Genomic DNA, 20,696 nt, shown 5'->3' with positions numbered 1-20,696 from the left:
CCATATCCCGCAGGCACATGCATGATAGAGTATGGCTTATAGGGGAAGAAATGCCCAGGTTCACCTGGCACTAAGGAGTTTCCTGTGATGCAGGACGGACTGTCCTGGCAAACTGGGATGGCTGGTCACCCTGCTTTGGGAACTCCCTCAAGTTGGGCAACCTTGGATTGTTCTTACACGAAAGACTGAAATTCTTGGTGTTTCCCCTTTCTCTTCCCCTGTGGTTCCCATGCCTCATATTGACGCTTATGCATAAAGGGTATGGGCCATGTCACAGTGGGAGGAAGCCTTCCTGTACAAGGTATGCATCTACTGGGGATATTCCACGGTCAGTTCCTTGGACATCTTGATTGACGTGGAAAGTTATTTCTTTTCTTCCCACCCAACCTTCCCATAGGTACTTCCTGTTAATTTTATCTTACTCTTTGCTTTGTTCTGTTCCCTTTTTTGTAACTCTATTCTACACACCTACAAAACACTATTTTTCTGCTCTTTGGGTCCTTGAATACATTACTCCTTTCCTATGACCCCTGGTCTACTTCTGAGCTTCTAATTTTTTTTAAAGATTTATTTATTCATGATAGACATAGAGAGAGAGGCAGAGACACAGGAGGAGGGAGAAGCAGGCTCCATGCCGGGAGCCCGACATAGGACTCGATCCTGGAACTCCAGGATCGTGCCCTGGGCCAAAGGCAGACGCCAAACCGCTGAGCCACCCAGGGATCCCCTAATTTTCTTTTTTTAAGATCTTATTTGTTTATTTGTTTGAGAGAGCGAGAGCATTCACACATGAGTGGGAAGAGGGACCGAGAGAGTCTCAAGCCGACTCCGCGATGAGCCAGGGGCCCCATGCTGGGCTCGATCCTGTGACCCTGAGATCATGACCTGAGCTGAAATCAAGAGTTGGACGCTTAACCAACTGAGACACCCAGGCACCACTGTGTTGTTTTTTTTTTTTTAATTGCCTTTCCCCTTCCTGATTATAAAAGTATATATATTTGTTGTAAAATGTTTAGAGAGTACAAAAAAGAATTAACATTTTATTGTGCTACATTTCTTACCAGCACCTTTTCTATGAATAGTTTCATATAGTTCAGAACAGACTGTGTAATTTTATGTCTTAATCTTTTTAAAACTTAATGTTGAAATATAAACATTGTATTAAAATGGTAAAAAACAAATATTATGTTTGGATTTTTTTAAAACTTAACATTGAAATATAAAAATTGTATTAAAATGGTAAAAAACATTTGCCTATCACAGTCACATCAGCAAGATGACAGGCTAGAAAGACTCCCTAGTCTCTCCTCCCCCCACAGAGACACAGAGTTAACTCCATGTATGGACCAGAATATCTCTGTGAGAACTATAGAGACCAAATGAAAGCTACAACACCCAAGCCCTTGTAAAACCAAGAAAGGATTCTAGCAAAAGGGGGATGCTAGAATATATAAAGAACTCCTATAACTCAAGAACAAATGACAAACAACAAAAATGGCAAAGGACTGGAATAGGCATTTTTCTAAAGATGATATACAAATGGCCAATAATTATATAAAAAGATGCTCAATATCATTAACCATCAGGACAATGTGAATCAAAACTACAGTGAGATATCACCTTATACCCATTAGAATACTACTATCAAAACTATGCACAATAGCAAGTGTTGCTGAGAATGTGGAGAAATTGGAACCCTTGTTCCAATTGGTAGGGTTGTAAAATTATACAACTATTATGGAAAACAGAATTGATGTTGCCTCCAAAATTAAAAATAGAACTACCATACGATCTAGTAATCCTACTTCTGGGTATTTAGCCAAACGAGAAAGCAGGGTCTCAAAGATATATATGTACCTATGTATATTTATAGTAGCACTATTCATAATAGCGAAGGGTAGAAGCAACCCAAATATCCACTGACAGATGAATAGATGAGCAAACTATGGTATATACACAACATGGAATTTTATTCTACTTTAAGAAGGAAGGAAATCCTGTCATATGCTACATCATGCATGAACCCTGAGGATAGCACACTAATTAAAATAAGCCTGTCACAAAAAAAAAAGAATTATATGATTCTGCTTAAATGAGATATCTAAGTAGTTAAATTCATAGAAACAGGAAATATAATGGTGCTTACCAGAGCTGAGGGGAAGGAAAATGTTATCTAGTGGGTACAGAATTTCAGATTTACAAATGTTCTAAAGCTGTTTCACAACAATATGAATGTAATTACCACCACCAAACTATACACTTAAAAACAATTGATGGTGGGGTGCCTGGGTGGCTCCATTGGCTAAGCGCCTGCCTTTGGCTCAGGTCATAATCCCGGTGTCCTGGGATCGAGCCCCATGTCGGGCTCCTTGCTCATCAGGGATCCTGCTTCTTCCTCTCCTGCTCCCCCTGCTTGTGCGTGTGCCCACTCTCTCTCTCTGTCAAATAAATAAATAAAATCTTCAAAAAAAGAAGTTGATGGCAATGGGTGGTTCAGATGGTGTCCAACTCTTGATTTTAGCTCAGGTCATGATCTTGGGTTGTGGGATGGAGCCACACATCTGGCTCTGCAGTGAGTGCGAAGCCTCCTTGGGATTCTCTCTTTTCCTCTCCCTCTGCCCCTCCACCACCCCAAATTAAAAAAAAATAGTTGATGGTAAATTTTGTTATGCGTATTTTTTACTAGTTTGAAAAAAAACCCAAACTTTTTCTTAGAGATCATGTTCATTGATTATATTCTATTTTGTCGTATGATGTACCTTATTTGGCTTATCCATTCTCTTACTGGTTATTTAGACCAGCGGTCAGCAAACTTTCTCTTAAAGGATCAATTAGTAAATATTCTAGGCTTTGCTGGCCATAGTCTCTGCTGTTATAGCATGAAAGGAAATATAAACAATGTGTACATGGGTGTGGCTGTGCTTCAGGTCAACTTTACTAACCGAAATAGAAGGGGGGTTGGATTTGATCCATTGGTTATTGTGGCTGAGCTTTGGTTTAGACTCTTTCTAATATTTAGTATTACAAATAATGCTGCTAATAAACATCTTTGTAAAGAAATCCTTATAGATGTGCTAGCTTCTCTCTTGGCCAAGAATCCTATAAATTACATTAATAGGAAAAAAGTCTGGCCAGTACTAAGGTCCTTGATAAGTACTTCAGGACACAGGTTGAAGCAGTTCTCTGAATAGTGCCTGACCCTGCTTCAGCAATATCCTGGGCTCTGCCCAGGGGAATGCCTGGAACTAACCTTTCTTTAGTTCTAAGCACATCCACCAAGTTCAGCATCCCCAAGTTGTTTCCATTCCTCCAAATCCTCAGCGCGTTTGCGTTTGGCAATCATCCCAATCTCTTTCTTCCTCATATTGTCCCTCGATCTATGTGCTGCTTTTGCCTTCCCAGCCCCTCTGGTTAAAGATGGCAGATGAAATACACACACGTATTTCAGCTTTTTCTGGAAACTCCACTAAAATGACAGCAAAATGATTTTTTACAGGATAAAGTTATAAAGACATGAAAAGATGGGGGACTTGAAAGCAGAAGGGTGAATGGCAACCTGCCTAGTAGCCTTGAGAAATTGAATCTTAAGCCAGTAGTGATGAAAGACAAGAAGCAGCTCAGTTGAGAACTCCCAAAAGTTTTGTGCCTCAGGATATGGCAACACCAGCTATTTCTAGAAGTATCAGTGTAGATAGGATTGAAAATAGAAGGACTGGTTGAAAGTCCTTAAGGAGCATTTATACCCACAAGCTTCCTCCCCATGTCCACATGCCAGACAACTGTATGATTCCAACCCCAGACCAAGACTAGAGGCTAGCCTAAAATATCTATGGATAAGGGGACACCATCAGTCAAAATTGAGGATGGAGTACTATATTATAAATATTACTCCACTAAAACCTTCCCTGGAGACTAAGTGAAAGCTTACATACCAAGTGTTGAGATTCTCCTCACTCCACACTGGCTTGGTTCCCAGATCACGGGTAGCTAGGATGGTATCCACCCGGCAGGGGCTAGAAGATTATTTTCTGGAAAGACCTAAAGATAGCAAACTATAGGTTATAAGAAGCAACAGCCTCATCAGATCACCATGTGGGGGAACCCACATTGACAGTTAACTCCTCACGCGCAGAACTTCCCAGCAGCTTTTTAGCTCCCCATTTTAAAACATAAATGGAAAACCAAGGATCACCACACACCTGAGAAAAGCCCTTAAAAATAAAGATAGAGACCAAAACAGGAAAGGGGAAAATGGTGTGATGGTTAATTTTATTTTTAAAAAAACTTTTTAAAATATTTTATTTATTTAAGAGAGAGAGAGAGAGAGAGAGAAGAGCACAAGAAGGAGGAATGGCAGGTAGGGAGAGGGAGAAGCAGATTCACCTCAGCAGGAAGCCTGATGTGGGGCTTGATCCCAGTTCCCTGGGACCATGACCTGAGCCAAAGGCAGACGTTTAACCAACTGAGCCACCCAGGCGCCCCTCCTTTTTAAAAAATATTTTATTTATTTATTTTAAAGAAAGAGAGAATGAGTGGGGCGAGGGCAGAGGGAGAATGAGAGAGAGAATCTCAAGCAGATTCCCTGTTGAGCTTGAAGCCAGGCTCTGGGCTCCATCTCACCACCCTGAGATCGGGACCTGAGCTGAAATCAAGAGTCCAACACTTAACCGAGCCACCCAGGAGTCCCTGTGATGGTTAATTTAATGTATCAATTTGACTGGACATGAGGGTACCCAGATATCTGGTTAAACATTATTTCTGGGGGATCCCTGGGTGGCTCAGGGGTTTAGCACCTGCCTTCAGCCCAGGGTGTGATCCTGGAGTCCCAGGGTTGAGTCCTACATCAGGCTCCCTGCATGGAGCCTGCTTCTCTCTCTGCTGGTGTCTCTGCCTCTGTGTGTGTGTGTGTGTGCGTGTGTGTGTATCTCTTATGAATAAATAAGTAAAATCTTTAAAAAAATAAAAAATAAGCATTTTTTCTGGGTGTGTCATGAGGCCGTTGCTGGATGAGATCAGTATTTAAGTCAGTAGACTAAGTAAAGCCGGTTGGCCTCCCCAGTGTGGGTGGGCCTCATCCAGTTTGTTGAAAGTCTGAAGAGAATAAAAGGCTAAGATGAATTCTTTCTCTCTGCCTGACTGTCTTGACCTGGAACATTGTTCTTGTCCTGCTTTCACACTCAGACTGAAACTTAAACCACTGACAACCCTGCTTAGGCCTCGGGCTCAGACTAGAACTATGCTATTTGCTCTTTTGAGTCTCCAGCTTGCCAACTGCAGGCCTTAGTTAGACTTCTTAGCCTTCATAAGTGTGGGGGCCAATTCCTTGTAGTAGTGTTCTCCCTCACACAGTAGAGACTAAAACAAAAGGGGTTTGAACTGTATGGGTTCATTTATATGCAGATTTTTTACAGCACAGTACTATGCTGTAAAAAGAGAAAATGTATTTTCTCTTATGATTTTCTTAACATCTTTTCTCTAGCTTACTTTATTGCAAGAATACAGTATAGAATACAGAGAACATACAAAATATGTGTTAACCGCTTGTTTGTTAGCAGTAAAGCTTCTGCTCATCAGTAAGCTATTAGTAGTTAAGTTTTGGGGGAGTCAAAAGCTATTGCAGATTTTTTTTTTTTTTTTTTTTTTATGATAGAGATTGAGAGAGAGAGAGAGGCAAAGACACAGGCAGAGGGAGAAGCAGGCTCCATGCTCCGGGAGCCCGACGTGGGATTCAATCCCGGGTCTCCAGGATCGCGCCCTGGGCCAAAGGCAGGCGCCAAACTGCTGCGCCACCCAGGGATCCCAGCTATTGCAGATTTTTTACTGATACCCCTAACCCCTGCATTGTTCAAGATATACGCTGTTTGTATATATCTCTATATAATTGGTTTCTGTTTTTCTAGAGAACCCAGATCAATTCATAGAGATTATGCTGGGACATGAAAACCTAAATCACACCTCTAAGGAGAAAAATCAGAATTCAATTTTATTTTCTCTCATGAGAAAAATTAAATATTGAAGAATGTGATTTGGTCAGAGAGGGTTGAGTTTTGAAGGGCTACAAAGCACTGTAATATCTAAGATTTTTTTTGCCAACCCGCAAAGAACCAATTATTGTGCCTTTGGGGGCCAATAGAGCTCCTGTGGAGAATGTATGCCTTAGAGAGAGACAAGACGCTGCAACCATGAAACAAGACTAAGTTGCTATTCTTAAAATGAACATTGACGAATAAAAAAGCATTCTTGGAATTTAAAAATACGAAAGCAGAAATTAAAAACTCAGTGGAGGATTGTGAATCAAATCTCCCAGAAAGCAAAACATGAAATAAAAGAGACATTGGGAAAAGAGAACAGATTGTAAAATTATAGTATTGGTTCAGGATGTTCAATGTTTATTTTTATTTTTAAGACTTTTTTATTTATTCATGAGAGACACAGAGAGAAGCAGAGACGTAGGCAGAGGGAGAAGCAGACTCCTTGATGAGCAGGGAGCCTGATGGGGGACTCTATCCCAGGACCCCAGGATCACAACCTGAGCCAAAGGCAGACACTCAACCTCTGAGCCATCTAGGTGCTCCAGAAAGTTCAACATTTCAATAATAAATGTTCCAGAAAGAGACTGGGTACGTGTGTGTGTGTGTGTGTGTGTGTGTGTGTGTTGGTAGTGGTGGGGAATCATTAAATAAATAATATGACTAAATTCCCCCAAACTGAGGGATCTGCATCTCCAAATCCATAGCAGGGCCATAGAGGGCCCAGCCCAACTCCTCCAACATGAGGCACCTCCCCATCACTCCAGAGCACTGGGAACAAAAAGACTATCCTAAGACACTCATTCTCTCTCTTAGGAGGTATATCCTCTAGCTCCTGGTGGGTAAGAATTTTAAAGGCTTGAATGCCATTAAATGAAATGGCATTTCTAGCAGATTTGTCACAAGGACTTTAGTTCATTTAACTTGTGAGTTTTGGGAAAAAGTTCTGAGGATGCGAGATTACATTTTTTTTTCTTAAAGTGAGAGTAGACAACATGAACATTTCAGAAACATAAAAAGAAGAAAAAGTGTCACCCGTAACTGAACAACCCTGAACCTAATATTTTAACCATTTGAAATTGGTTCCTTCTTAGGTGTGTGTTTTTTTTTAAAACTACCTGTCCTTGTATAGAATTTATTATTAAACATAATTGAAACCATTCTTCTGTTTTATATTCCTGCTTACATTATATAAGGAGCATTTTCTTAGCATTAAGTTTCCAAAACAACAGTTTTAATGACTGTACAATATTCTAATTTATGGTATAATTTATATAACCCATCTCCCATTTTTAGATATTTAAGCTGTCATTATCTTTACACTGCTCTAAATAGCGCTTTGATGAAAATGTTTGTATAAATACCTCTAATTATTTCCTTAAATTGGATTCCCAAACATGGAATTACGGGATCATAGATTATGTATAGATATGAAATTTGCTATATACAATGTTTGAGTTCTAGACTTGCTTTGTCCAGTATGATAGCAACTAGCCACATGTGGCCACATTTATATTTAAATGTAATTTTAAAGTCCGTTCCTCTGTAGCACAATCCACTAGCCTTAGTCCTCAGTAATCACATGTGGCTAGTGGCTACCATATCGGAAAACACAGAGGTCATTTCCATCACTTCAGAAAATTCTGGTGGACAGTGCTGTTTTAGAGAAGCTGTACTTTTAGTATCTCCATTAATTGGTCTCTCCATCCTTTTACCAGCATTAGGTATCACTATTTTTTAAGTTTTATTCATTTGATAGGTGAAAGAAGGGAGTCTAAATTTGTTTCTAACTAGAGCTGACCATTTTCTTAGAAGTTGCATTTCCTCTAGGGACGGTCTTATTTTGCTACTCATGATATTTTTCTAGTCGTGCTTGAAAGTTACTGTGAAAGAGCTCTGCGTCATGGTCTCATCTCCGTGGCCATGCCCTTATAGCAGGGCATATGACGCCTCTAACTGAAAAATGTGGAAATTTTCTTTCCAAGTGATGGTGACAGTTGCCAGCTGCTACCCTCAAGTTTTCCATAGCCTCGCTTCCTCTTTTTCTTTCCTCTGATGTTGAGTGTTGGTGATTGCTTTCCTGGCTGTACCACTTTGCCTTAGTGAAGATCTGGTTGGGTTGCTTCCCTACCTCTCATCGTGTACCCACATTGTCCTCCCTCCTCCTTGTACTCCAGCCAGAGCAACCCCAAGGTGTCCTGTTTCTCGAGTGGGTATTTGTGGAACACTATCTAATGAAATGCCCCAGGTGTGAGGAGGGCAGAAAAATGAACATAGCTAATTTTATTTTTAATGGAATATTTGGTTTCAGGAGGAGAGCCTATTTAAGTTTATATTAAATGTTTGCTTCCCGACAGCAGACATGGTCCTGCTTCGCTCTCTTGGTGCACATGATTTATTTCACAATTTTCTCTTCCTTGCTTGACTACTGTGAAATAGGAAACCAAATGCTGTCAAAGATAACTATGAATGTGTGAGGCAAACAGTATCCATGCTGCAGTCCCTTCTTTTGCTTTGCCTTAATCCCTAGCAACAGTAAAAATGAATCCACAGAACCATTCAGGAATGAGAGAGGGACGGGGGCATTGCAGGCATACTCAGAGCCTATTGTCTAAAAATGTTACACAAATTCAGTTGAAAGCAAACTACCTTCTGTAGGTAAAGTAGACTGAACGTTGGATAGAGGTATCTTTACTTCTCATCTTCACAGCGAGGCCAAAATTGACCTTAGGAGATAAAGTTGACCTAGAAAGTACATTTGTAAGCATTTTCCTTCCTTTCCAATGACAATAAAAATGAACATGCTAGACCCATGACTAAAATGGGAGCAAAGGCCAGTGGGATTATTGAGCATCTAGCGCCACCTTGCGGCGGCACATCCAAATCCCAAGCTCTCTTGAGGAACCCAAGATTTAAAATAACAGCCTTCTGGAAGAGGAATTAGGATTTCCTAACGGGAGAGGTTATTTTCTTGGGTGCTGGGGGGCGGGGAATGCAAACTAATAGAGAGTACTAGCAGTTAGCCGGGACTTTTTAGTAAACAAAGCACTCCCAAGTGAATTTCATTTAGTGTTAGCAGCAGCCCTGTGCTGTAGGCCCCAGGAGCTCAGCCTTAGGGATGTAAAAGCTGAGGCTCCAAGAAGCTGAGGACTTGTGTGGCATAAGTCCTGCACTCGAACCCTGCTTTCCAAACTCCAAATCATGATACAATTTCATTAGCACTAAAGAATGTAGTATATACCAAAAACTCCAAAGTACCTCGTACTACATGGTACAGTACGGGATATATATTGTGTGGTATAATATATATATCAGATATAAACTATATACCCATACTACACTATGGCATGTACACAGTTCACTAGTACTGTCTTTCTGGAGCAGTTTTCTGTCTATGAAGACAAGGTAATATTGGTGGATTCTTTATACTATGATTCAACAAATGCTGTTTGAGTTTTGCTACTGAACTGTGGCTTTGCTTTCCTGGGTCCCTGGGCACCGAAACTGTGGAAATCCCTGCTGCTCTACTCTTAACCTGTGATGCAAATAATAGAGACTTGCCTGGGGAGAATCGACAGGAGGACACAGAGGCAGTGGGACTTATGCCATGCTTTTGTTAGGTTCAGCCTTATTTTTCTTAATCCAGTCCATTGTCTCATAGCTTAAACTGATGGATTACATCATGTCATTCATTTAAGTAGATTTCACAACCAGTGTATTTTAAAAGTGGGCCACTGAGAGGTCACCTTGCTCAGTATCCAAGGTAGGTATGTCATTAGGCCAACTTAAAATATTCCAAGTGAACACTCTGCAGCTTTTCCTTTATGAGGACAATCCATCTGTGGCACTCCTAGAGAAGCTACATCAGGTGGATGGGGAGGACAGGTGTTGGCCTTCCCCTCTCTCCCTGGAGAGTGTGGCCAGGGCCTGGCTCAATTAGAGTTTCAAGAATTAGGCAGGGAGCCATGGTAGGTTCCTGCGTCATAGCAAAAGCTGTATTTGTGAAACACTGGTCTTGAAGAGGCATATGTATAAATGAACTGAAGCAGAGAGAAATAGGCAAGTGAGAGACGCTGGAAAAAGAAAAAAGAACTTTCCTTCAGGCTAAAAATACATCTGAATGTGTTATTTTTGTCTATTTGGCCTCCTTTTTCCACAGGATTGCCTGACATGCTGCCTAGAGGCACATTTACAGAATCACAGGAGTGACGGTAAGGATCTCTGTAAGTGCTTATGCATTCCCCTTGGTGGAATTTTAGTCAGACAGCATGGTTATATTACATTATACCATAAAACTTTTTCAGGCCTGGCAATTTTATTTGTATTTCAATAACACACACACACACACACACGCTTGCTATTTTTTAATATAAAAATTATATATACTCATTTTAAAAGGTTGAGATATAAAAATATACAAAATAGTGGCTTTAACCTTTCCTCTTCAAGCGGAGGCACAAATGTCAACCTCATGAAAGGTCACAATTTGTGACCCAGCCCATGGTCATGGAGTTGGGTTCTTAGGACACTTTCGGAATTTGCTCTGAAGGAAAACCCTTGGCACACACAGGCCTTCTTTTTTGTTCACCGTCTCACGAAACACATACTCATTCACCACTTCTTCGTAACCTGTGTCCGTAAAGAGCCGAGCCAGGAATTCTGTAAGGCAAGCAGATCAACAATGCTCAAGGCCTCGATACTACTACATTTGCTCTGCAGTGGTAAAGAGGGGGTGCTCACTGGGATATTTCATGCTATAATTTCTAGATGGTTTTGTTTTGGAAAGTGACATTCCTACTTGTCATCTTACACTCAGATAGAAAACCTTAACTAAATAACTGGTCCAGAAAAGTTGAAGGAAAACCTGGAGTCCACCTTGCCCTATTATTGTGAGTCCTCAAATACAAAAGTCCAAGTGAAAAGAAACAAAATTCCAAACTGGCTAGATTTATACCAAGTTTTCACGTGTCAGTATATTTGTATCAAGTACTTCATCTAGCCTAACATGATGGAGGAAAATCTGTGACCAGACTGGGGAAAACCGTCACTTTTTGGTGATACACCCTCAGGAAAATTGAACCCAAGTAATACATCACTATTGTCTAAAATCAAATAGAATGGCTACATAGTAAAAATAAGACTCTTAGAGCATTACTCTGAAGAATGTGTTCTGAAGCACTCTGTAGACCTCAATGTGTCTTCTCAGTTATTTACAATTGGTTTACTCAGATTTCATGAAATCAGAAACATTAAAACAAATTTTTAATTTTCACCTGACATTTTTAACTTCGCAGTCATAAAGGTAATCACTCATTTTTAAAAAATTTTAAGGCCACTCATTTTTTATTTCATTTTAAACACAAAAGAATATTTCATTGCAAGATGTACAAATGTTTAAGACCCCTTTATAGCAAACTTGTTTACTTAAAACCTTTATAGAGAAAAATGTCTTGCCTTTGTGACCTGGGAAGGTAACCTCCAGGCATTATACAGTCCTACTTGTACACATGTTATTTTTTTAAGTTTATTTACCTTTTTCTTTTCAAAAAAGTAATCTCTACACCCAACGTGGGGCTCAAACTCACAACCTTGAGATCAAGAGCTGCATGCTCCTCCGACTGAGCCAGCCTTGTTTTATTCATGCCTGAACAAAGTGAAGATCCTGATTTGCCCTCCCCCTTTTCCAGCACAGTTCCTGGTAGGTTATACATGTGGCATGTCAGAGGCTGTCCATTAACCCAGGTTCATTAACTAGATACTGTGACCAGAGGAGGCTTGAGAGCTCACCACGGTCATAGCTATGTCCCTATCATCCCTGGTGCTGGCTAAGTGGTGTGTACTGGAGACTGTTCCAGCCAGGACCTTGTGCATGTGCTACGTGTTGTTGCTCCCATTCCCACCCAGAACCACAATGATAATGCAAACAAGTAAACAGAAATAAAAGCAAATTCTATTGACCTTACCATCAGTAAAAAAATATGATCTTGTTCCATCTTGTCTAGCATAAAAGTTTTCCCCAAGTTTGCTGCCAGCTTTAAACCTGAGCATGGCATGATCATACAGCCCATAGTCACGAAACAAGACACTTTTGCCTGGTTTCAATACCTATGAAACAAAAGCAGGTAGCACTTAACACGTTGACGGCTCAAATAAAACTACTCAAAACAAAACCTGATTGATTCAGGTATTAAAATAACTTACATCTGTGATAATTATGAAAGAAACCAGACTGAACCACCCAAAGCATGAAGGAAAAAGATCCTCCTTAATCAAAGGTATAGCAACACCTGCATGGCCCCACATATTCAAGGGTTACCTCCTGAGCCCTTACAAGGTCCAGGGTCATACAATTAAATGTTAATGATATTAAAAGAAATAGTGTTGGCTCCTTTAAAGCATGTTCTCCCAACATTTTTAGCCATCTCCTAGTATAGGATCCTGGATTAAATTGTCCCTTTAAAAAAATGTTATTTTTATCTTCTTAATGATTCTGGCTGGCTTCATTCTGAGTGTCAACATGGGGTTCACTGTGCTACAACTATGCATACCTTACCCACCATACTAATGATAGCTAATAGCACTCTGTAGTTTCTCAGATAGGAGGGAGGAAGGATGGAGTGATTGCCTCATGTGAGATGAGGAAATTGACATCAGGTAAAAATAAGTGTGATTTCTCCACAATTCACACATCAGCTAGTATGTGTGGGAGTCAAGACTCACATTTGGATCAAAGGCAGCATATTATAGAATCAGAGACATCTGTTAGCCCTGGACCTGGATGAGGTGTTATTCCAATTCCATTCACACTACTAACAAGACAGAGAGGGGAGGGGGTAACAGTATTCTTCCCATGTGCTGCATTTTTTGATAGGAGATCCTCAGACCAGTGCAGTAGTGTAGGGACGGGGATCAGTGACAGGCCCAGCTAGGAAGCCCTCACTTAAAGCCTTTCAGAGATGTGTCACAGAATGGGTGTCTCAAAAACTGGGAGGTGGATCAGCAGGGTGTGGGTATAATTGCCTCTATCTTGCAAAGCAAATAGCATATGCTTTTCAGAATGAATAGAAAGTGGTACGTACTGACATTTGCTTTTTATTTTATTTTTTTTTTAAAGATTTTATTTATTTATTCATAGAGACAGAGAGAGAGAGAGAGAGAGAGAGAGAGGCAGAGACACAGGCAGAGGGAGAAGCAGGCTCCATGCAGAGAGCCCGACGTGGGACTCGATCCAGGATCTCCAGGATCACGCCCTGGGCTGCAGGCGGCGCTAAACGCTGAGCCACCGGGGCTGCCCGACATTTGCTTTTTATATGAGATTCTTTCAAACCGCATTAACACTACCAAATATGAGTGGACTTTAAAGGGGGGCACTAATTTTATTAAATCTTATTCTGATTCATCACATCAGTAAGATGATTTTTAAGACACGACATAACTATTATAATAGGTTTCTGACGCAGTTTGACCTACTTTCTCTTCTGAAGAGAGTATGAAAGATTGTCCCTAATACTTCCAAGTGTGCTGCAGATTTCCTCATTTAGTAAATTCTTTTTTTTTTTTCATTTAGTAAATTCTTATCAACATGAGCATGCATTTTAAACTTGTCTGTAAAGAGCCTCTTGGATATATACACCTACCTTAGCTTAGTCTGAAATGCTAAGTTTTAAAAAAATGTGAATGATTGCAAGGGAAATTCTGAAAAAATTAGTTTATATAAAAAAAGACTTATTCTTAATCTAGAAGGAAGGAAGGGCTACTTGGGACTGTGGAAAGAAACACTCAGGAATTTGGAAATCTTGATTCATATCCCAGTTCTTCCATAACTAGTTGAATGACCTTGAGCAAATTACATCCCTGTGTCTTCTTGTCCATAAAATAGTAAGTCTGATACTAATGCCTTCTTTGATCTTGATACTGTACTCTCACCATCATGTTCTTTCATTCTCTAACTCTGAGAAGTAGGGTAGGTAAGGCTCGGAGTAGAGGTGACTTGCCTGAGGTTTCCAGGCAAGCTGTTGGCATTGGAATACAAATACCCAGTCCTCTGATGACAAGTTTTGTCTATTTTTACTTCATCATTCTATTCCAAAAATGAGGGAATTCAACTTTAAGGCTGTCTTTCATTTTACACTTAGGTAGTTTAAATCCTATAGTAATTACATCTACCTTACAACAGCTTATTACTGTGGTTGTTTGTGCAAAGCCTCAGAGCTGCCCAAAGGGTGTCTTACTATTATCAGAGGCTGAGAGATAGCTAGCTACTCCTCTGGTAATTTCCTGATGAAGCACGTGATTTGAAATTAATGAGCCAGTCACTATGTGACTATGTATGATGGCAGAGAGATGCAATCCACTAAAAACTCATTCCGGATCAGCATAAAAAAGATTTCTATTAGGGGGTAAAAATAGAAAGCATTGCTGAAATGGAATTAATTACTAAAGAAAGGTTATAATGGGGGCCAAGTGTGGACTGAGACAGCTCAACCCCAAAAAATATACATAGCATTTTATTATTAAAATGTAGATAGTATATTCTACTTTTCCATTTAAATCAAGAATAGGCATATCCTCCATCAATACTGAGCTTTGTCAGACTTCTTAATTTTGTTAATCTAACAGTGTCTCATTGGGGTTTTATTTTACATTTTCTGGGTTACTGAGGTTATCTTTTCATATGTGTGTTCTCTTCAATAAAACAACTATTCATGTTTGCCATTCTTCTGTTAATTTGCTTATCTTTCTTAGATGGGAATTCCTCACATATTCTGGATACTAATCTTTCGTCGTATAAACTTTAAATTACTTTCTCCAAGTTGTTTTTAAAATTCCTTTGTATTATATGGTCTTGAAGACAGCAGCTCCTACTCTTATGATCATCTTTATGCTTAGAATGCTTTGGGTCTTGAGAAACTTTTCCCCAGTCAGAGGTTACAAAGATTTTTTTCTTTTATTTTCTTCTGAAAGACTTAAATTTGTCTTTTCCATTTAAGTCTTGATCCGAGAACGATTTTTATATAGGATGTGAGGACAATTTCGCTTTCTCCTGCAAAGACACCCAGTGGTCCCAGCAGTACTCACTCAACAATCCTTTTCCCAGTGATCTTCATCATCACCTCCATCATACAGCAAATTTCTATTTATGCATAGGTTTAGTTTTTAAGCTATCACATTCGTTATTTCTGTCCCTCTGTCAATACCATTCTGTCTTAATTACTGCAGCAGTAGTAAGTCCTTATATCTGGTAGAGTATAAATTTTTCCCATCTCATTCTTCTTCAGGAGTGTTTTGACCCTTTTTTCTTTCATGTAAACTTAGAACCAGCTTGTTAAACTGCTCAGGAAAAAAAAAAACCCTACCAAAAAACTCCACATCAAACAAAAAAACAAATAAAATGTGTAATATTAAATGGAAAAGTAAAATTGTACAATGCATGTTACTCTTTTATAGGTGTATAGCTAAGTGACATTTTAAGTACATTACATTCATCTTATACTTTTGTCATCTTTTAATATTTTCTAATTAGACAATGGTCTGCAAATAGTTTTCTCTTATCTTTTTCCCTTCTTTTTGAGCTGATTAGGACCTCCAGAGTAATTCTGAAAAGAAGTACTGATAGTAGGCACTCTCATCCCCATAAAGTTCTAGATACTTCTTGTTCTGTCCCTGTCTCCTACTTCTCCCCCATTCCTGAAACCCCTCATCAGTACAATCACTAGTATCCATCTCTTCTGAATGTTCCTTTCAGATTCCTGTGCTAACAAACTGTCCCCTGAGGACTCTGTTTTCCCTGCAACCTCTCAAGTTAGGGCTGTGTTCTCTTTACTGACCCTTGTACCATTGGGCTTGGAGATGAGGTTAGTGTCCTCTATGCTTCTCATGCTACTTTCTCCTGTATTCTCTTTCCTCCCTAAAACCCCTGGCATCCGATGATGTGTCATCACATCATTTCATCTTATCCCTTAATGTTATTGTCATCTATTAGTTCCAGGGTCATTTCCCTGTCTCATGAGTGAATATAACTTCTGGTTTTTAATCCTATCCTCAATACTACTCATTAGTTTTGAGCAATTTCAATATATGCAGATTATCCTTCCAAATATGCTGGCTTCTTAATGACTTGAGCTTCTCTCTTCCAAGACCCTGTCCTCCACCCTCTAAACCACTTACTCCCATAGTAATATCCTCAAGTCTTGTCAACACCAAAAAGTGTAATACCTCTGGTCTCTCATTTTATACTAGTCACCCTGGTCATCCCCCTCAACCATCTTTCCAGCTTCTTCTGTAGTTCTCCATCTTTATTCATCCTTTGCCCTCACCTGGATTTTCAAATCAGGTGATCCTACCATCTCTTCCCTGATGCCCTCTCTTCCCTCTTCACCCAGCTTCAGGTCCATGCCCATTTGTGGGTACATGCTACCTTCTCATCTGCTTAGATACCATGGGCAGGGAATGGGGAAGGAAGGAGGAAAAAACCTTACAAAACCTCATAAGCAGAGAGCTGAAACCAAGATGGCAATATCTGAATTCCTTAAGATACTAAGTGAGAATAATTACTAACAGGTTTCTAGGTCTTGAAATTTCCACCTTACTACTTAAAAAACATTTAAAACATCTATTTTTTCAACTTGCTCAATGTTCTTCTCTCCCTTCATAAAGCAGACTGACTGAAGCCCCTGACTCACTGAACAGGTGAGACTTACAGGCTGTTTAGATTGTATGCCCTCGCATTTTAATGGCTCCCGGGTGAGCTGCTGTGTTGGTTCCCAAACTTACTTATGCCAGCTGTACTTAGATTTAAAATTATATAGGAATACATAAACAATATGCAATATGCAATATGCAAATAATGAGCATTCTTATTTTCTATGAAAAGTACATTCAATACTTTTGGAAAGACTGATTTAAAAAAAGCACTAAACAAACCGCTATTTAATTAGCTGTGGGAGAATCAAGGCTAAATATGAGTAAAAATATAAAAACTCTGCCCTTAGACAGCCCAGGTGGCTCAGCGGTTTAGCGCCTGCCTTCAGTCCAGGGCGTGATCCTGGAGACCTGGGATTGGGTCCCACATCGGGCTCCCTGCATGGAGCCTGCTTCTACCTCTGCCTGTGTCTCTGCCTCTCTCTGTCTCTCATGAATAAATAAAATCTTAAAACAAAAAAACAACTCTGCCCTCACGTTACTTTCCACTTGTTTTTAAGTCTTCGATCCACTACAAAATTGTTTATTTATTTGAGAGAGAGCACATGAACACGAGTAGGGGGAGGGGGCAGAGGGAGAAACAGACTCCCCACTGAGCGGAGAGCTTGATGCAGGGCTAGATGCCAGGATCATGACCTGACCTGAAGGCAGATACTGAACTGAATGAGCCACCCAGGCACCCTTTGCTCTAATTTTATTTTATTATTATTATTTTTTAAAAGATTTTATTTATTTATTCATAGAGACAGAGAGAGAGGCAGAGACACAGGCAGAGGGAGAAGCAGGCATCATACAGAGAGCCTGATGTGGGACTCGATCCGGGGTCTCCAGGATCACGCCCCGGGCTGCAGGCAGCGCCAAACCGCTGCGCCACCAGGGCTGCCCTGATCTAATTTTAAAGAAACCAAATGCTGTGCTCGCTTTGGCAGCACATATACTAAAATTGGAATGATACAGAGAAGATTAGCATGGCCCCTGCGCATGGATGACATGCAAATTCGTGAAGTGCTCCATATTTTTTGAGGACAATCATCATATGGTTTCACTCATACGAGAAATATAAGAAATAGTGAAAGGGATTATAAGGGAAAGGAGGGAAAATGAGTGAGAAAAATTAGAGAGGGCGACAAAACATGAGAGACTCCTAACTCTGAGAAACGAACAAAGGGTAGTGACGGGGAGGTGGGTGGGAGAGATGGGGTAACTGGGTGATAGGCACTGAGGAAGGCACTTGATGGGATGAGCATTGGGTGTTCATTAAACAAAATGTTTAAGGTGAATGTACCTTTTTTGATTTCTTGATTAGTTGATTTTTAAATGAATAACACTGTTGCCGTAGATATAAGAGAAATTCCACTATAGTTTACAAAATAGCCTCATTCGTGATCTCATCTATATCTCTCAGTAACTGAGAGACATCCCCATTTTACAGCCAAGGAAACTGATGCCCAAGGAAGGTGAGGTGATTTGTCTTTCTTGAATCACACGACTTAAGAGTGTCCCTTTACTTCCCCAATGCTACAGTAGCCTCGTAATGGCCAGAGCTGTTTGGGTTCTCCTCAGTCTAGTAACCATGATGATAGTAAAAATGGCTGACTTTTAAAGAACACTTACCATGTTCTAGGCAATGTGCTCAACACTTTATACATATCTCATCTATTTCGTACAATCTAGTAGCTCAGTATTCTTTAAGTAATGAAACTGAGGCTCAGGGAGGTAAAGGAATTATTTAAACAGGGAAGCCAGGTTTTGTCTCTAGGCACTCTGGCGCTGGATGGTTCTTGACCACTGAACCATATCCTCCCTTCACTTTAGAGCAGGGCATATCTGCATGTTATTACACACAGAGAGCCGAAATAATTGCAAAATCATCCTTGTTCCAAGGATGGCCAAGATCTGAAGAGCAGTGATGGCTACCAGACAAATCAGAATTTAGGGTCAATGTTTGATGTAGAAGAATATCTTTCCATACCCAACTACATGTTCTATACTTAGTGAGAATGAGGAGACTCTGACTCCAGACATGAGCCTCAGAAGGGAGGTAAGCAAAAAAATCAGGATGTCCAACCTCTAGGCTCCAAATCACTAACCTGGTAAATATTTTGTAAGACAAGGTGCATCTTATCAGGGTGAACAGCAGAGAGTACAAATATCAACATGACAACATCCACAGATTCTGGGGGCACATGTTCCAGAAGGTCATCTTTGGTTAGATCACACTGGAACACCTTGCATCTTTCTGAGTCATATAAAGGATTTTGCTAGAAGAGAAAAAAAAGTTTTAATGCAACATCCATGTTGACACACATAGAAAAATAAAGCATCAAAAGGAGACCCAAAGGAAGAAAAATAAAAGATCCTATTTCCACTTGTGCACTGCTGCACAAAAATTAAAATCACTTTGATACTGGGTAAAACTGAGTGATACACCATTTGCACACTAAAGCATGTAATATTCAATATTGCTATGAGGATCAAGATTTCGTTTTAACAAATTATCTTTAACTGAGGAGAGACACAAGCTGTCACATTCAAAACTTAGCATTCTAGAAGCATGTATCTCTAAAGGGACGAAAAGTCAAAACTGACCTGTGCTTCCTTAATCCTTTGATTCACCCACTATATGCCTAAATCCTCTGAGAAGTCCTTCCAAATCCACTCATGGAGATGTTCCCACAGTTCTTCAGGGCATAGTTTCCCTTGAGGCAGCCTGACTTTTCTTTTTCTTTCTTTCTTTTTTTTTACCACAACTTTGTGGATGGTGGTTTAAAAGCATTACAAGAAAAGATAATATATAAAAGTATCATAAAAAAAGAGTAAGTATAAGGTGTTACAAGAGCATAATAAAAACCCATTAAATGGGCAGCCCCTGTGGCGCAGCGGTTTAGCGCCGCCTGCAGCCTGGGGTGTGATCCTGGAGGCCCGGGATCGGAGGCTCCCTGCATGGAGCCTGCTTCTCCCTCTGCCTGTGTCTCTGCCTCTCTCTCTCTGTGTGTCTCTATGAATAAATAAAAATCTTAAAAAAAAAAAACACATTAAATTTTTCTCTTTAGTGTGAATGACGACTTGAATAAACAGATACGAAGGTACTGGATGGGAAGATTCGATATTGAAAAGATACCAATTTGTATCTATAATTCCACTTTTTTTTTTTTTTTTTACAGATTTCATTTATTCATTCATTCATTCGCGACACAGAGATAGAGAGAGGCAGAGACATAGGCAGAGGGAGAAGAAGGCTCCATGCAGGGAGCCCGATGTGGAACTCAATCCTAGGACTCCAGGATCATGCCATGGGCTGAAGGCAGACGCTTAACTGCTGAGCCACCCAGACTTCCCTATAATTCCACTTCTAAATCCAATGCACTCTCAACAGAATCCTAATGGATTTCTAGAAACTTGACAAGGCAAATTTAATTCATCTGGAAGCAAATCTTTAGGAATAGCCAATTTTTAAATTGAAGAACAATGAAGGGGGATTTACATGACTGACATCAAAACATTTTACAAAATGTAATACTAAAGCAATGAGGTCTGAAGGGGGACAAATAAATGACTGAGGCAGAACAGACAGACCCACGTATACAGAGGAATTTAGTACTGCGTATGACAAAAAAACAGGTAACAAAGATGACAAGTATATATAAAAAGTAGATAATAAAAGTAACAATTATCAGGGGAAAAAAAAGGAATTTCTTATTCAATTTACTGTGTTTGAACAACTAGTTCTACACCGTTAGAGACTGGTTACCCAGATGAATTAAAGGTCTTCCGGTTTCAGTTCAAAGATGTATAGAGGTATAAAAAGGTAGCTCCCATCCTATAGTAAGAAAAAAGATGGATAGATAGCAAAGTAATGACGTTTTTGTGAGTCCATCACAGAACAGAGCCCAAAGAACCACCAGTCATCCTGAAATATGGAGACAGACAATGGCCTTCTGGGAGAGACAGGACCTAAGCATTTGC

The 20,696-nt window shown here is 39.9% G+C and overlaps 1 protein-coding gene, 1 long non-coding RNA gene and 1 other non-coding gene across 10 annotated transcripts in view; 1 reads left to right on the top strand and 2 right to left on the bottom strand.

Moving 5' to 3' along the window:
* The window catches only part of LOC111091927, a 31,254-nt gene extending 22,413 nt beyond the window's left edge, over nucleotides 1-8,841 (bottom strand). The window contains exons 1-2 of the long non-coding RNA XR_005377012.1: nucleotides 8,679-8,841; nucleotides 3,933-4,038 (exon numbers count right to left, since the gene is read on the bottom strand). This is a non-coding gene — a long non-coding RNA (uncharacterized LOC111091927). The remainder of the gene's footprint in view (nucleotides 1-3,932; nucleotides 4,039-8,678) is intronic.
* Nucleotides 8,842-10,378: 1,537 nt separating this feature from the next.
* METTL6 (methyltransferase like 6) overlaps nucleotides 10,379-20,696 on the bottom strand; it is a 14,882-nt gene continuing 4,564 nt past the window's right edge. For 7 of the 8 annotated variants that reach the window (XM_038570808.1, XM_038570806.1, XM_038570809.1 and 4 more), the window contains 3 exons: nucleotides 18,821-18,991; nucleotides 11,993-12,134; nucleotides 10,379-10,688 (listed from right to left, as the gene is read on the bottom strand). In XM_038570808.1, coding sequence (XP_038426736.1) covers nucleotides 10,534-10,688; nucleotides 11,993-12,134; nucleotides 18,821-18,991 — 468 coding nt within the window. In that variant the 3' untranslated portion in view covers nucleotides 10,379-10,533. The remainder of the gene's footprint in view (nucleotides 10,689-11,992; nucleotides 12,135-18,820; nucleotides 18,992-20,696) is intronic. The other variant, XM_038570810.1, reaches the window with a different exon arrangement.
* LOC119865479 lies at nucleotides 17,644-17,750 on the top strand. Its single transcript, XR_005377308.1, has one exon. It is a non-coding gene; the product is annotated as a U6 spliceosomal RNA (small nuclear RNA).

This window comes from Canis lupus, chromosome 23 (genome assembly GCF_011100685.1).
Source record: "Canis lupus familiaris isolate Mischka breed German Shepherd chromosome 23, alternate assembly UU_Cfam_GSD_1.0, whole genome shotgun sequence".
Taxonomy (NCBI): Eukaryota; Metazoa; Chordata; class Mammalia; order Carnivora; family Canidae; genus Canis; species Canis lupus.
The sequence above is the reverse complement of the archived record's forward strand: the minus strand, read 5'-3'. Positions and strand labels throughout refer to the sequence as shown.